This window comes from Haliotis rufescens, unplaced genomic scaffold, assembly GCF_023055435.1.
Source record: "Haliotis rufescens isolate VD_foot unplaced genomic scaffold, xgHalRufe1.0.p SCAF_9, whole genome shotgun sequence".
In the NCBI taxonomy this organism is placed as follows: domain Eukaryota; kingdom Metazoa; phylum Mollusca; class Gastropoda; order Lepetellida; family Haliotidae; genus Haliotis; species Haliotis rufescens.
In genome coordinates this window covers 46,469,644-46,481,895 of record NW_025964383.1, presented here as the reverse complement: position 1 = coordinate 46,481,895, position 12,252 = coordinate 46,469,644, and the positions used below count along the sequence as shown (strand labels likewise).

Sequence of the window (12,252 nt, the reverse complement as noted above, 5' to 3'; positions counted from 1 at the left end):
GACAAACTGGACTGTGTGCTAGGGAGGTTAACTGATGGACAAACTGACTCAGTCGTGGGACTAGCTGCATGGCATGAGATGGGTGGCATGTGTGCTTCCTTAACGCAACTTGATCTTTATGCAGCATGTCATAGGGATGCTTTGTACTCGAGTGTTAATCTTCCATGTACTAATACTGTTGGCGTCGCTGTGGGCACAGGTACTGCAGACATGCACCCAGGTTCCTTTCAGTATAGACAAGTGTACCCAGGGAGCGTAGCAGTAAGAGGGGGCACGGTGGCCGAGTCATTTTCTGTGCTGAGTTGCATCCTTAGGGCATGCCAGAAACCTATGATTGTTGGTTCGAATCCCGGTTCGCCCCGATTATGTTTCTAGGTTTGTCAGCACCATAGCCGTGCTCGTGGGTTTCACCTAAGTGGTAAACGTCCGAGACCTGCATCACTTCGTGCTTTCCTCCCACATGAAGCTTGTTGAACAAAGCTGGAATGTCATGGCTCGATCGTAGCGCCACTAGTGGCTATTATGAGACATGTTCCTTCTATGTCCCTCCTATTGATCAATCAGATTCCATCTCTCGTGTCATTTGGTTCAAATAAGATGATGGCACCCAGTCAAGTCGATCTGATCGATAATCAAGGTCTATATTGTAATAAAATGGGTCTCACCTCACAAAGTGCATCAAATCACTTGAGCACATTGAAAGATTTGAAAACACATGCTTTGCAAATCCTGCAGTCGACCGAAATCTACACCTTGAAATCCATGTTGTTTACGAATCATATGTCTAGTTTATTGCCTGATTTTGATTGGACTATGCATAGACTCATCAGTGCAGCTAAACTCCAGAATTCCAACCTGGTTCGGCAAGGATGGTAACTTGACTTTTACAGTCAGTTAACACCCTTTCCTCGGGAAGATGCATTTCTGTTGGGGTTGTTTCTTTTTCTGTTCTCCTTTCGGTGTGGGTACATTTGTGTACACAGAGGGGCATCTGTGCCCACCACGATGTAGCAGAGGACCTGGGTTTGTTTGATGTCAGTAGTGTTCAGGATAATATCATCTGTACACCTTCCCCAGCTACACTAGGTTGTATATAACGCTTGCATTGATTGACATTCACAGATAGCATGCTGAATGACATTGACAACACTGGTAAGATATGCTCCGCCTGTGCCTGTCTGCATGTGTCTGGCTTGCTTGTGTTTTCGTTCAGTTTTAGCAATTCCTAAGATGTCTATTGACATAATTTTCTCTTTTGTTTTTAGTTTTCATTTAACTCGTTGAGGCCTACCTTATCTCTTCTGTGTTGTGAATAGTTGCAAATATTGTCAGCACATCTGACAGATAGTCAGGTGAGCTTATGTGATGGCCTGTCTGTCCATCGTGCTTGGTCAGGTGAGCTTATGTGATGGCCTGTCTGTCCATCGTGCTTGGTCAGGTGAGCTTATGTGATGGCCTGTCTGTCCATCGTGCTTGGTCAGGTGAGCTTATGTGATGGCCTGTCTGTCCATCGTGCTTGGTCAGGTGAGCTTATGTGATGGCCTGTCTGTCCATCGTGCTTGGTGCATCATAAACATCGTCCCCGAAACCACTGGACCAGTGAACTTGACGTACTTGTCCCCACCAGGGGGAGCCCAATTATTCACAAGGTTAAAAAAAAGCTAATTTTTTTCGATTGCTCAGACAACCCTGTCCAATGAAATGTGAGTTATATTTAGTTGATAGTGGGAGAACACACATGTTCTGTTTTTTGGGGGAATATTTTATATATTGTCAAACAACCAATAATGCTCAGACAACCCTGTCCAATGAAATGCGAGTTACATTTAGTTGATAGTGGGAGAACACATATGTTCTGTTTTTTGGGGCAATATTTTATATATTGTCAAACAAGCCTGTCCAATGAAATGTGAGTTATATTTAGTTGATAGCGGGAGAACGCATATGTTCTGTTTTGGGGGGGTAATATTTTATATATTGACCTTGATTTGACTTTTGCATTTTGACCATGGTCTTGACTTCTGTCAAAATGTATGTTCACTTGCTGACATTTGGGGAAATTTATTTTGACTCAAATTGTTTGAAAATTGTGTTAAAAATGTCTGGTTCCTCCTTTCAGAGAAATAAATTGTGTGCATTTACACACTGTCCCCAGACTTTGAACAGGATCAGTGTATTTTTCTCACCGAATGATTTAATAATAATAATAATAATAATTTATCTCTAATGCTGCTTAAACCAATAAATGTACTGTTCTCAATGCACATTGCTTGTAGATTTGATACTGCAAACTTTTATTTGAAACCGAAGCTCTGACATGTTAATTCCACAGTTTTAGACTTTTGTTATATGTCTGCTTAAAATGAAGGCTGCGAGGTTCAGGTATGTTCACATGTAACTCAGGGATGTGAAATCTCCGCGGAAACGCGGAAAATCGCGTTTTTTAAAACGGTAGTCCTCGGAAAAAATCATCTTCCGCGTAAAAATTTAATAATTTTTTTTAAAAAAAAACTCTCCGAAAAATATGATCGAAAACTTGACAATTGGCGCGGATTGTCCTGTTTTCGATCAGAGCTTTCACCATGATGTTGTCAAAGGCTGGCTCTGTGTCATAGCTGATTGTGTGTCCCTCTGCCTCCACCCCGTGAAGATACAGGACCAAATTGGTCTTCAGGAAACCATGCTTGTCACAAGGGTCAGCCTTAATGACTTGGTTGATGCATGTCATCGTATTTCTAGACTAGATTATTTACAGACCGCCATCATGTAGAGTGAGGAGTGGATTGTTAGAGTTGTTTGTGCCGTGATCTGGCTGGGAAATGCTGAGTGTGGAGCACATCTATTGTGTTGGTCAATCTTTGTGTTGTTTGATCACCCAGGATGACTAAGCTATATATATTAGGTTTTAAATAATAAAAGAATTGGTTCTCAGGCAGTACAGTACGGGCAGGCGGTATCTTTATTTTTTCATTTTTGGGGGGTTGTTCAAACTATTATGTACCCAAATAAACAGTTGTGTACCCAAATAAACAGTTGTGTAGTATCAACCTTGGAAAGGGCCTCCCTACATTAATGTATTCCTTGATGGGTAAAATACTTGAATACAGTATTTGACTACCGTTGAACTTAATATTTAAGGATATTTTTTTAAATGGAAATAAAAAGGAAATGTGTGACAAACTTTATGATGATGCGCGCGGTGCCTGAGAACCAAGACTTTTTTGTTTTAGCCTTATCATTGTCTATGTCTGTACACACCATTGTAATTTGAGATCATCATTGAGCATATACTCTGAAATGTTGGGTTCGTCTTAATAGAGAAGTTGACATCCATAAATTCTCTTCCATTTGTGTATCACTACTAAATGCCTTTCAAAGACATCGTTGAACATGTTAAGAAAATGATCCAGAGACGGTTAAATGTTCAGTGCCTGTTTGTGTGCTGGGTATTGCAGTGCTGTACGTACAAACTGAGAATAGACACAAGTCCTTTGAAATGCACAAAATGTAAACAGTATGGCTGTTTTGATCATTATATTTATCAAAACTGTAGATTTCAAGTTACACAAAACTGATGTTTGTATTCTGTAAGACCCCCAATTTAGGAGGTCATTGTTTGAATTTCTTCAGTTTGACATTGAAATCCCCATCACTGATAGACTGAAGGGTAAAATAAATGGAAAAAGTGAAGCATGCCACAGCTGGCAGGCTAGGATCCCCGTGTTCATCCTACATATTTATCACTGAGAATCCCCTTGATCCGAAAATATTTATGGTCGACACTGAGAAATCACTTATGATTATGTTGAAGCAGAGTTAGACAGATAAACTTATATAGTGCCTGTCTGATATGAGCATGTTATTGTTATGCAGTGCCTACATGGTGTGTGTGTTTTGACCCCACAGAGCAGTGCGGCTGTCAGGAGGTGTACTCAGGAAATGATGAGCCACGGCCCCGCCTGGTGATCGAGGACACGAAGCAGTGCTACCAGACGGTCACCGAGATCCAGAAGTGTGTCATCAACTTGGAGCAGGAACATAAGCAGCACCGCAAGATGTTACAGAAACATGCAGTGCCGGGTTCTATGTAAGTCTAGCCACACCACAAGATGTTACAGAAACATGCAGTGCCGGCTTCTATGTAAGTCTAGCCACACCACAAGATGTTACAGAAACATGCAGTGCCAGGTTCTATGTAAGTCTGTCTAGCCACACCACAAGATGTTACAGAAACATGCAGTGCCGGGTTCTATGTAAGTCTGTCTACCCACACCACCAGATGTTACAGAAACATGCAGTGCCGGGTTCTATGTAAGTCTGTCTAGCCACACCACAAGATGTTACAGAAACATGCAGTGCCGGGTTCTATGTAAGTCTGTTTAGCCACACCACAAGATGTTACAGAAACATGCAGTGCCGGCTTCTATGTAAGTCTGTCTAGCCACACCACAAGATGTTACAGAAACTTGCAGTGCCGGGTTCTATGTAAGTCTAGCCACACCACAAGATGTTACAGAAACATGCCGTGCCGGGTTCTATGTAAGTCTGTCTAGCCACACCACAAGATGTTACAGAAACATGCAGTGCCGGGTTCTATGTAAGTCTGTCTAGCCACACCACAAGATGTTACAGAAACATGCAGTGCCGGGTTCTATGTAAGTCTAGCCACACCACTAGATGTTACAGAAACATGCAGTGCCGGGTTCTATGTAAGTCTTAGCCACACCACAAGATGTTACAGAAACATGCAGTGCCAGGTTCTATGTAAGTCTGTCTAGCCACACCGAAAGATGTAACAGAAACATGCAGTGCCGGGTTCTATGTAAGTCTGTCTAGCCACACCACAAGATGTTACAGAAACATGCAGTGCCGGGTTCTATGTAAGTCTGTCTAGCCACACCACAAGATGTTACAGAAACATGCAGTGCCGGGTTCTATATAAGTCTAGCCACACCACAAGATGTTACAGAAACTTGCAGTGCCGGGTTCTATGTAAGTCTGTCTAGCCACACCACAAGATGTTACAGAAACATGCAGTGCCGGGTTCTATGTAAGTCTAGCCACACCACAAGATGTTACAGAAACATGCAGTTCTGGGTTCTATATAAGTCTGTCTAGCCACACCACAAGATGTTACAGAAACATGCAGTGCTGGGTTCTATGTAAGTCTAGCCACACCACAAGATGTTACAGAAACATGCAGTGCCGGCTTCTATGTAAGTCTGTCTAGCCTAACCACTAGATGTTACAGAAACATGCAGTGCCGGGTTCTATGTAAGTCTAGCCACACCACAAGATGTTACAGAAACATGCAGTTCCGGGTTCTATATAAGTCTGTCTAGCCACACCACAAGATGTTACAGAAACATGCAGTGCTGGGTTCTATGTAAGTCTAGCCACACCACAAGATGTTACAGAAACATGCAGTGCCGGGTTCTATGTAAGTCTGTCTAGCCACACCACTAGATGTTACAGAAACATGCAGTGCCGGGTTCTATGTAAGTCTAGCTACACCACTAGATGTTACAGAAACATGCAGTGCCGGGTTCTATGTAAGTCTGTCTAGTCACACCACAAGATGTTACAGAAACTTGCAGTGCCGGGTTCTATGTAAGTCTGTCTAGCCACACCACTAGATGTTACAGAAACATGCAGTGCCGGGTTCTATGTAAGTCTAGTCACACCGCAAGATATTACAGAAACATGCAGTTCTGGGTTCTATGTAAGTCTGTCTAGCTACACCACAAGATGTTACAGAAACATGCAGTGCCGGGTTCTATGTAAGTCTGTCTAGCCACACCACAAGATGTTACAGAAACATGCCGTGCCGGGTTCTATGTAAGTCTGTCTAGCCACACCACAAGATGTTACAGAAACATGCCGTGCCGGGTTCTATGTAAGTCTGTCTAGCCACACCACAAGATGTTACAGAAACATGCAGTGCCGGGTTCTATGTAAGTCTGTCTAGCTACACCACAAGATGTTACAGAAACATGCCGTGCCGGGTTCTATGTAAGTCTGTCTAGCTACACCACTAGATGTTACAGAAACATGCAGTGCCGGGTTCTATGTAAGTCTGTCTAGTCACACCACAAGATGTTACAGAAACTTGCAGTGTCAGGTTCTATGTAAGTCTAGCCACACCACAAAATGTTACAGAAACATGCAGTGCCGGGTTCTATGTAAGTCTGTCTAGCCACACCACAAGATGTTACAGAAACATGCAGTGCCAGGTTCTATGTAAGTCTAGTCACACCATAAGATGTTACAGAAACATGCAGTGCCGGGTTCTATGTAAGTCTAGCCACACCACAAGATGTTACAGAAACATGCAGTGCCGGGTTCTATGTCAGTCTGTCTAGCCACACCACAAGATGTTACAGAAACATGCAGTGCCGGGTTCTATGTAAGTCTAGCCACCCCACTAGATGTTACAGAAACATGCAGTGCCGGGTTCTATGTAAGTCTGTCTAGCCACACCACTAGATGTTACAGAAACATGCAGTGCCGGGTTCCATGTAAGTCTGTCTAGCCACACCACAAGATGTTACAGAAACATGCAGTGCCGGGTTCTATGTAAGTCTGTCTAGCCACACCACAAGATGTTACAGAAACATTCAGTGCCGGGTTCTATGTAAGTCTGTCTAGTCACACCACAAGATGTTACAGAAACATGCAGTGCCGGGTTCTATATAAGTCTAGCCACACCACAAGATGTTACAGAAACTTGCAGTGCCGGGTTCTATGTAAGTCTGTCTAGCCACACCACAAGATGTTACAGAAACATGCAGTGCCGGGTTCTATGTAAGTCTGTCAAGTCACACCACAAGATGTTACAGAAACATGCAGTGCCGGGTTCTATGTAAGTCTGTCTAGCCACACCACAAGATGTTACAGAAACATGCAGTGCCGGGTTCTATGTAAGTCTGTCTAGCCACACCACAAGATGTTACAGAAACATGCAGTGCTGGGTTCTATGTAAGTCTGTCTAGCCACACCACAAGATGTTACAGAAACATGCAGTGCCGGGTTCTATGTAAGTCTGTCTAGCCACACCACAAGATGTTACAGAAACATGCAGTGCCGGGTTCTATGTAAGTCTGTCTAGCCACACCACAAGATGTTACAGAAACATGGAGTGCCGGGTTCTATGTAAGTCTGTCTAGCCACACCACAAGATGTTACAGAAACATGCAGTGCCGGGTTCTATGTAAGTCTGTCTAGCCACACCACAAGATGTTACAGAAACATGCAGTGCCGGGTTCTATGTAAGTCAAGTCACACCACAAGATGTTACAGAAACATGCCGTGCTGGGTTCTATGTAAGTCTGTCTAGCCACACCACAAGATGTTACAGAAACATGCAGTGCCGGGTTCTATGTAAGTCTGTCTAGCCACACCACAAGATGTTACAGAAACATGCAGTGCTGGGTTCTATGTAAGTCTGTCTAGCCACACCACAAGATGTTACAGAAACATGCAGTGCCGGGTTCTATGTAAGTCTAGTCACACCACAAGATGTTACAGAAACATGCAGTGCCGGGTTCTATGTAAGTCCGTCTAGCCACACCACAAGATGTTACAGAAACATGCAGTGCCGGGTTCTATGTAAGTCTGTCTAGCCACACCACAAGATGTTACAGAAACTTGCAGTGCCGGGTTCTATGTAAGTCTAGCCACACCACAAGATGTTACAGAAACATGCAGTGCCAGGTTCTATATAAGTCTGTCTAGCCACACCACAAGATGTTACAGAAACTTGCAGTGCCGGGTTCTATGTAAGTCTGTCTAGCCAGACCACAAGATGTTACAGAAACATGCAGTGCCGGGTTCTATGTAAGTCTGTCTAGCCAGACCACAAGATGTTACAGAAACATGCAGTGCCGGGTTCTATGTAAGTCTGTCTAGCCACACCACAAGATGTTACAGAAACATTCAGTGCCGGGTTCCATGTAAGTCTGTCTAGTCACACCACAAGATGTTACAGAAACATGCAGTGCCGGGTTCTATATAAGTCTAGCCACACCACAAGATGTTACAGAAACTTGCAGTGCCGGGTTCTATGTAAGTCTGTCTAGCCACACCACAAGATGTTACAGAAACATGCAGTGCCGGGTTCTATGTAAGTCTGTCAAGTCACACCACAAGATGTTACAGAAACATGCAGTGCCGGGTTCTATGTAAGTCTGTCTAGCCACACCACAAGATGTTACAGAAACATGCAGTGCCGGGTTCTATGTAAGTCTGTCTAGCCACACCACAAGATGTTACAGAAACATGCAGTGCTGGGTTCTATGTAAGTCTGTCTAGCCACACCACAAGATGTTACAGAAACATGCAGTGCCGGGTTCTATGTAAGTCTGTCTAGCCACACCACAAGATGTTACAGAAACATGCAGTGCCGGGTTCTATGTAAGTCTGTCTAGCCACACCACAAGATGTTACAGAAACATGGAGTGCCGGGTTCTATGTAAGTCTGTCTAGCCACACCACAAGATGTTACAGAAACATGCAGTGCCGGGTTCTATGTAAGTCTGTCTAGCCAGACCACAAGATGTTACAGAAACATGCAGTGCCGGGTTCTATGTAAGTCTGTCTAGCCAGACCACAAGATGTTACAGAAACATGCAGTGCCGGGTTCTATGTAAGTCTAGCCACACCACAAGATGTTACAGAAACATGCAGTGCCGGGTTCTATGTAAGTCTGTCTAGCCACACCACAAGATGTTACAGAAACATGCAGTGCCGGGTTCTATGTAAGTCTGTCTAGCCACACCACAAGATGTTACAGAAACTTGCAGTGCCGGGTTCTATGTAAGTCTAGCCACACCACTAGATGTTACAGAAACTTGCAGTGCCAGGTTCTATGTAAGTCTGTCTAGCCACACCACAAGATGTTACAGAAACATGCAGTGCCGGGTTCTATGTAAGTCTAGCCACACCACAAGATGTTACAGAAACATGCAGTGCTGGGTTCTATGTAAGTCTGTCTAGCCACACCACAAGATGTTACAGAAACATGCAGTGCCGGGTTCTAAATAAGTCTAGCCACACCACAAGATGTTACAGAAACATGCAGTGCTGGGTTCTATGTAAGTCTGTCTAGCCACACCACAAGATGTTACAGAAACATGCAGTGCCGGGTTCTATATAAGTCTGTCTAGCCACACCACAAGATGTTACAGAAACTTGCAGTGCCAGATTCAATGTAAGTCTGTCTAGCCACACCACAAGATGTTACAGAAACATGCAGTGCCGGGTTCTATGTAAGTCTGTCTAGCCACACCACAAGATGTTACAGAAAGATGCAGTGCCAGGTTCTATGTAAGTCTGTCTAGCCACACCACAAGATGTTACAGAAACTTGCAGTGCCGGGTTCTATGTAAGTCTGTCTAGCCACACCACAAGACGTTACAGAAACATGCAGTGCCAGATTCTATGAAAGTCTTGTCACACCGCAAAAGCAATTCATCTATGCCCTGTTATCTCTTCGGAATATTTCTAGATTTTTCCCATTTTTCATCTTTTGTTGTCCTTGAAACTGCAACGGTCACGCCTATTTGTTTATCAATGCTGCATCTGACTGAACTTACGGGAGTTGTATCTGTGTTCCAGTGACATGCCTATCGGAGACGAGAGCGCCATGCTGCCTGGGACCAGGTTGTAGTGATACATCAACACCACTGGAGGCCACCAGGAGTGACTGGAAACTTGGTGCTGGGCCACAGGGTACAATACACATCCACAACAATAGTCCCGGCGGACAATACACAAACAGCAGAGGTCTGTTCTGTCTCCTGCAAAGACAGGTGCTTGCTGCATTGCCCACTTGCAAGATGTGTGATCTTGTGTCACTTCTGATGGCAAGACGTCCGATCTTGTGTTACAGTTGAAGCAAGACATATGATCTTGTGTCAGGGTTGACGGCAAGGCGTACGATCTTGTGTTACAGTTGAAGCAAGACATATGATCTTGTGTCAGGGTTGATGGCAAGACATACGATCTTGTGTCAGGGTTGAAGCAAGACGTGATCTTGTGTCACGGTTGATGTCAAGACATGTGATCTTGTGTCACGGCTGATGGCAAGACATACGATCTTGTGTCAGGCTTGATGGCAAGACATGTGATCTTGTGTCACGGTTGATGGCAAGACATGTGATCTTGTGTCAAGGTTGATGACAAGACGTGATCTTGTGTCATGGTTGATGGCAAGACATACGATCTTGTGTCACGGTTGATGGCAAGACATATGATCTTGTGTCACGGTTGATGGCCTGACGTGCGATCTCATGTCACAGTTGTAGGCAAATGAAGTGCAATTATCATGTTGAAGTTTGGGCCAGGAATTTTTGATGATATCCACAACCCTAGGAGAGGGTGCAAGTTGCAGTCTGTGTTGTAAATGCATAAATATCAAGAAACACTTGTGGATTTTGCAAGTGTCCGTATCTTCTATATATCCAGTTGTGGCCGACGTGGTGCTCACACGCTGTGTTGGAATAGTGCTATTTTCATTTTTCATAATATCTTTGTTTCACTATACAGAGACGGTTGCTCAAAGAGCCAGTGCTAATAGTTTAGATAGTTTCCGTTGATGAAATCTGCAGTGGGTAACGAATGATGAGAATGACAATCTTTTGTTGTGCATCTTACCAGTAAAGAACAGTTTGTGAGTAATACTTGTCAGCATTATTGTCCCTGGGAACCTGAAGCACACAGACTCAGGGATGCAGTCAGCTAAGAGAGTGGTTGTCATCTTATCAAAGGGAGGTAATTGCATTATGATATTTTTGTTGATAATCAGATTTCTCTCAAAGAGATTATGATTCACTCTTGTTATGTCACCAACCTTGCATGATGTTTGATAGGTTTATGTTTAGATGCTGACAAGTAATCCTGATCGATGGTTCACAGGGTTCGATATACGTCCAGCATAATAATGCACCATGGATTATGTGAGGGTTAAGTTGTTCTGTTGTTTTCACTGATTAACTGAAGGGTCAGTGCTGTTTACACAGACTATTGTCATTGTTATCACAAGTGCATTAATAATCAACATAGATGTGAATGTACCATAATACATTGAGAGAATATGTTTACATCACTGTTTGGTCCTAAGCATCACGATTCCTAGGTTCTGTAGTCCATGCCACCTTCATGCTGTAGAACATTCACCTCAGAGATTGTGAAATAATGGACTACACGCTCTGTGCCTTTTTGAAAACTGATGTTTTTTGAGATCTGTATTGTGCTGTGCAGAACCCAATCTCACTAAAATCAAATCTAAGTTCTCGCTGCCGCTATTCAAAGATCTGAGGACATCCCATTATGGGTCACATCAGAAAGACCTTTCGGAAACTTTCACCAACCACGGAAATGTCTAACAAGAAGTCAACATCAGGCAATTAGAAATCAGCTTTATTGAGCTTAACGACATTCGTTTCAACCTGGCGACTTCCATTTCAGACTACGCTTGAAAAATATGTTGACACCATTCTCGAATAAAATTTAAAAAACTGAACAAACGAACATTCCAGATGTCTAATATATGGCTGAGATTGTATGGCAGTGAATCCCACTTACTGTGCAATGCCTCCTCCGTTCAAATGTTTATCCCACGGAAGCTAGAGATAGACGATAATTTTGACGGAATCAGTCATACGGGCTGTAACTGTCGTTCAGAATACCCTGTGTTAACGTTTTCGAGGTTGCAGGATTCAAAAACACATTCTGACTGTCACTTTCATGATCTGGTAAGAGACACTTTGATTGGTCGGATGAAAGGTCGTTCTGATGTGACCCGTAATCGATGTCCTCAGATCTTTGTTGAGCGATAGCGAGAACTAAGATCTGATTTTAATGAGATTGTACAGAACCCAGCTGCAGTCAGTATGTTGTCTATATCAAATATATATATATTTCTAAACAACAAAATTGCATAATGTAGACGATACAGTTATCATGTTTATCACAGTAGGATATTTTGCTAAAAAGTATATATATATATTTTTCCACCATGTTCATATTGACCTATTGAATATTTTTTTGTCACCCACCGAAATATCACGCCTGATTGGGATATTGCCTTGCCAAGACCTTTTTTGTCTTTAAACATTTCCTGACGTTGATTGTTTATAAAAGTATACTGAATTCTCTGTGAGAAATGTATTTTTCAAAGAAAGATATGGTATATATATATTTCTATATTTTGGTCAGTTTTATATCTGCTTAGGTGAGGCTGGATGTATTCAT

The 12,252-nt window shown here is 43.0% G+C and overlaps 1 protein-coding gene across 5 annotated transcripts in view; it reads left to right on the top strand.

Annotated features, from left to right (window-relative positions):
• Positions 1–11,712, top strand: part of LOC124149968 (ras GTPase-activating protein 3-like) — a 41,492-nt gene extending 29,780 nt beyond the window's left edge. For 4 of the 5 annotated variants that reach the window (XM_048390919.1, XM_048390918.1, XM_048390916.1 and 1 more), the window contains 3 exons: positions 1,123–1,152; positions 3,907–4,087; positions 9,616–11,712. In XM_048390919.1, coding sequence (XP_048246876.1) covers positions 1,123–1,152; positions 3,907–4,087; positions 9,616–9,667 — 263 coding nt within the window. In that variant the 3' untranslated portion in view covers positions 9,668–11,712. The remainder of the gene's footprint in view (positions 1–1,122; positions 1,153–3,906; positions 4,088–9,615) is intronic. The other variant, XM_048390917.1, reaches the window with a different exon arrangement.
• The last annotated feature ends 540 nt before the right edge of the window (positions 11,713–12,252 follow it).